This window comes from Arachis ipaensis, chromosome B05 (assembly GCF_000816755.2).
Source record: "Arachis ipaensis cultivar K30076 chromosome B05, Araip1.1, whole genome shotgun sequence".
NCBI classification, from domain to species: domain Eukaryota; kingdom Viridiplantae; phylum Streptophyta; class Magnoliopsida; order Fabales; family Fabaceae; genus Arachis; species Arachis ipaensis.
This window is the reverse complement of record NC_029789.2, coordinates 129,378,649-129,383,377: the sequence shown is the minus strand read 5'-3', so window position 1 is coordinate 129,383,377 and position 4,729 is coordinate 129,378,649. Positions and strand designations below refer to the sequence as shown.

Below are 4,729 nucleotides of genomic sequence, written 5' to 3'. Positions count from 1 at the left end.
TGTTAGAATTTTATATATTTATTCAATTATTATTGGATTAAACAATTTAATTCGTGGTCAAGGATTGAACTACTGATCCATCGAGTGATGTAGTAGTTTGACTAAATCCATGCTGGTTTAAGTTTTAAAAAAACAATGACATCTAGTTTTTGGTATTCAAAACTATGATATATTTATTGTCAATGCTTTTCTTTATGAGGCCCAAATTCTGAGCCCAATGGTTATTCATCGGAAAGTAACAATAGGGAGTTGAATTATTATAACAGGGCCTACTATGTTTTATTACACTTTCACGGAAAGTTCTGAGATTTGACTTTTCTTGAGGTCCAAGTATTAAAGTCCTGACCTCACATGAGGAGCCGAAAAACGTTGAAAACCTTCATTTCTCATCCAACCGACTCCGAAAAACACTGACTATATAAACAAACAAACGCACACCAGAGTGAAGGGAAGGAAAACACTCTTCCTTGCACAAAATCCACACATACAGGCACACCAAAACGACACACACCACATCGTCGTTTCATCCTCCCTCTTCTCCCTCCATCGCCAGGTATCCTCGTGATTCATTTTGTTGCCATCACTTTCTTATTGTTCCCGTTTTTATGGTTTCTGTTAGTTTCTTAGGTTTTGAATTTTTAATCTTCAATTCTTGATGATTTTTTTCATTTTCTGGTTGGGGCTTGATTTTTTATTTGATGATAATGATAATTATGTGATGTATTAGTTGGGGAAGTAGTGGGATTATTGGTTGAGGGTTGAATCTATTTGTCTATCATTTGGTTGATTTGATTTGTGAAATGTATAGAATAGATTGGATTGAGATAGTTTGTGATTTCAGTGTTAGGGGTGGAAGGAATTATTGTGAAGAAATGAGCGTTCAAGCTCAGAGAGACCGGAGGAGTAGGTCCAGAGTTCCGCCGCAAGGTGGTCCACGTCAAGAATGGGTTCCCAGAGGATCATCTACCACTACTGCTGTTCAACCATCAAATTTGCAATCTGATCAAAATGCTGATTCTGCTGGTAGTTCCAGTAATGGTGCTGATGCTGTTCCTGTTGCTGCTGCCACCGCCCCTGTTTCCACTGCCCCACCTGCAGTGGTTCGCCATAATAGAAGCAATCACGGGGCTGTGAATCAGAGGAGGGAAGTGGAGAAAGGGAGGAGTAGTGGGAATCAGGCTGGGAAGGGGTTGAAGATGAGGGACTCTAGTTTGCCTCAGTTGGTGCAGGAGATTCAGGAGAAGCTCATGAAAGGGACTGTGGAATGCATGATTTGTTATGAAATGGTACGGAGGTCTGCACTTGTTTGGTCTTGTTCGAGCTGCTACTCTATCTTTCACCTCAACTGCATCAAGAAGTGGGCTCGTGCGCCTACGTCGATTGATTTGTCAGCTGAGAAGAATCAGGGCTTTAATTGGCGGTGTCCTGGTTGTCAATCGGTGCAGCTTACTTCGTCAAAGGAGATTCGGTATGTTTGCTTTTGTGGGAAAAGGGTGGACCCTCCATCTGATTTGTATTTGACGCCACATTCGTGTGGAGAACCATGTGGGAAGCCTCTTGAGAAGGAGGTGTTCTCTAATGGTGGGAGTAAGGAAGATCTTTGCCCTCATGTTTGTGTCTTGCAATGCCATCCTGGTCCTTGTCCTCCGTGTAAAGCATTTGCCCCTCCGCGCTTATGTCCATGTGGGAAGAAGACAATTACCACCCGTTGTTTTGATAGGCAATCTGTTCTTACATGTGGCCAGCGGTGTGAGAAGCTTCTCGAGTGTGGGCGTCACCGATGTGAACGCATTTGTCATGTCGGAGCTTGTGACCCATGTCAGGTTTTGATCAATGCCTCTTGCTTTTGTAGTAAGAAGGTAGAGGTTCTTCCATGTGGGGACATGACTATGAAGGGTGAATTCACAGCAGAAGCTGGAGTTTTTACCTGTGGTTCCAATTGTGGAAGGAAACTTAGTTGTGGTAATCACATGTGCAATGAGATTTGTCATCCAGGAAGTTGCGGGGAGTGTGATTTGTTACCAAGGCGTGTTAACACATGCTGTTGTGGGAAAACAAAATTGGATGAGGAACGCAAAAGTTGTTTGGACCCAATACCTACCTGCTCGCAAGTTTGTGCCAAATCACTTCCTTGTGGCACACATCATTGTAAAGAGGTGTGTCATGTTGGGGATTGTCCTCCATGCTTGGTTCTTGTGTCCCAGAAGTGCCGTTGTGGTTCAACATCCCGCATCGTGGAATGCTATAAGACAACAGCGGAGAATGAGAAGTTTACTTGTGAAAAGCCTTGTGGAAGAAAAAAGAATTGTGGAAGACATCGGTGTAGTGAACGGTGTTGTCTACTTTCTAATCCCAATAACAATTTAAGTAGTGAATGGGATCCACACTTCTGTTCGATGCCATGTGAAAAGAAGTTAAGATGTGGCCAGCATGCTTGTGAATCACTATGTCACAGTGGCCATTGCCCACCTTGTCTTGAAACCATCTTTACAGATCTGACATGTGCTTGTGGTAGGACTTCAATCCCTCCTCCACTCCCTTGTGGTACGCCACCTCCTTCATGCCAGCTTCCATGTTCAGTTCCTCAGCCTTGTGGCCATATAGCCTTGCACAGTTGCCACTTTGGAGACTGCCCTCCTTGTTCAGTTCCTGTAGCAAAAGAATGTATTGGTGGGCATGTTGTTCTTAGGAACATTCCTTGTGGTTCAAAGGACATTAGATGCAATAAGCTATGTGGGAAGACCAGACAATGTGGCTTACATGCATGTGGGAGAACTTGTCACCCCCCTCCTTGTGATAATCTATCTTGCGGTGTGCAAGGGTTACCAGCGCCTTGTGGGCAAACGTGTGGAGCTCCTAGAAGAGACTGTCGTCATACATGTACAGCTCCGTGTCACCCATCCACTCCATGCCCAGACGTAAGATGTGAGTTTCCTGTTACAATTACCTGTTCTTGTGGCCGTATAACTGCAAATGTTCCATGTGATGCTGGTGTCAGCAGTAGTAATTATAATGCTGATGCTGTACATGAAGCTTCCATCACTCAAAAATTGCCTATCCCACTACAACCAGTTGATCCAAATGGCAAAAAAGTTCCCCTTGGACAAAGAAAGCTGATGTGCGATGATGAATGTGCTAAGTTAGAGCGCAAGAGGGTTCTTGCTGATGCTTTTGATATTACTACTCCAAATCTTGATTCTCTCCATTTTGGCGACAATTCTGTTGATTTGATTTCTGATTTGTACCGGCGTGATCCTAAATGGGTTATTTCTGTTGAGGAGAGATGCAAATTTTTAGTGCTTGGCAAAAGCAGAAGCACAACTCATGGTTTAAAGGTCCATGTTTTCTGTCCTATGCTGAAGGAGAAAAGAGATGCAGTGAGGGTAATTGCAGATAGATGGAAGCTTGCTGTGAGTGCTGCTGGTTGGGAGCCGAAGCGTTTTATCGTAATTCATGTTACCTCAAAATCAAAAGCCCCAACCCGTGTGCTAGGGGTTAAGGGTACTCCAACTATAAGTGCACCCCTTCCTCCTGCATTTGATCACTTGGTAGACATGGACCCTAGGCTTGTTGTTTCATTCCCTGACTTACCAAGGGAGGCTGATATTAGTGCTTTGGTGTTGAGATTTGGTGGCGAGTGTGAGCTTGTTTGGCTGAATGACAAAAATGCCTTGGCTGTTTTTCATGACCCTGCTCGAGCTGCAACGGCAATGAGGAGGTTAGATCATGGTACATTTTATCAGGGAGCTGTTTCGGTTGTGCCCAATGTTGGGGCAACTACCACATCTTCAACTACAGGTGCCTGGGGAGCGGGGACAATGAAAGAAGGAGCACTATCTGTGTTGAAAGGTAATGCATGGAAGAAAGCTGTGGTTCAAGAGTCCAGTTGGAGAGAAGATTCTTGGGGCGATGAAGAATGGACTACTGGATCTGCTAATGTCCAGCAATCTGCTTGGAAAAAAGAAGCACCAATAGCTGCTTCTTTTAACCGTTGGAATTTATTAGACCATGAGTCAGGTCAAAGTTCATCTTCTACAAATGTGAAAAAAGCAGAAGCTTCTGGGAAAAACACTGAAAGCAGTGCTGTCTTGAGGTTGGAGTCTCATGCAGCTGGTTCAAATGAACAAGGGAAACGTGGTGGGAACTTGGATGCAACTGAAGCTTCTGAAGTAGTAGATGATTGGGAGAAGGCTTATGAATGAGATGAATAAAAAGTATGGATAGGAAGTAAAAAAAATTTTATTCTGTAGAACCTTTTTTTTTTTCTTAAAAAAAATTATTCCAAAAGTAGACATTGATTACACGGTCTCTCTGCCTTGTGTTTTTTAATCAATTTTTGGCAGAGAGGAGCCATATTCCATTTAGGTCAATTCTCTTTAGTTCAAAGTGAATGTAACCCCATACCCAGATGAGGTATGAGGATGTAGACAATAGACTATTTCATTTTGTCAAGGCAACGCTCTTACGGAAGTGCATTGAGAATAAGTCTTCATCTTATTTTGGTTGAATTATCGAAAATATATCAAGTTTTGATATGAAAACGGAAAACCATTATTAATATCATTCTCAATTACTAATTTGTTTGTTTAAGCTGGAAGACTTATTATGACCAATTTATGGTTTATTTGTGTGCTTAAAGAAAGATAGATGATTGTATGAAATGTAGCAGCTACATAACAAAAAACCAGTTTGCCATTTCTCCTAATCATTTGCTGATGGAAAAATCTGC

At 42.5% G+C, this 4,729-nt stretch overlaps 1 protein-coding gene across 1 annotated transcript; it reads left to right on the top strand.

Moving 5' to 3' along the window:
- Positions 394-4,508, top strand: LOC107644114 (NF-X1-type zinc finger protein NFXL1). The gene is made up of 2 exons (XM_016347919.2): positions 394-553; positions 842-4,508. Exon 2 carries the CDS (start codon positions 873-875, stop codon positions 4,200-4,202), a length of 3,330 nt encoding a protein of 1,109 aa, XP_016203405.1. The 5' UTR covers positions 394-553; positions 842-872; the 3' UTR covers positions 4,203-4,508.

Excerpts from the sequence above, each read along its gene's own strand:
- LOC107644114 (XM_016347919.2), top strand. The coding sequence starts at position 873 with ATGAGCGTTCAAGCTCAGAGAGACCGGAGGAGTAGGTCCAGAGTTCCG.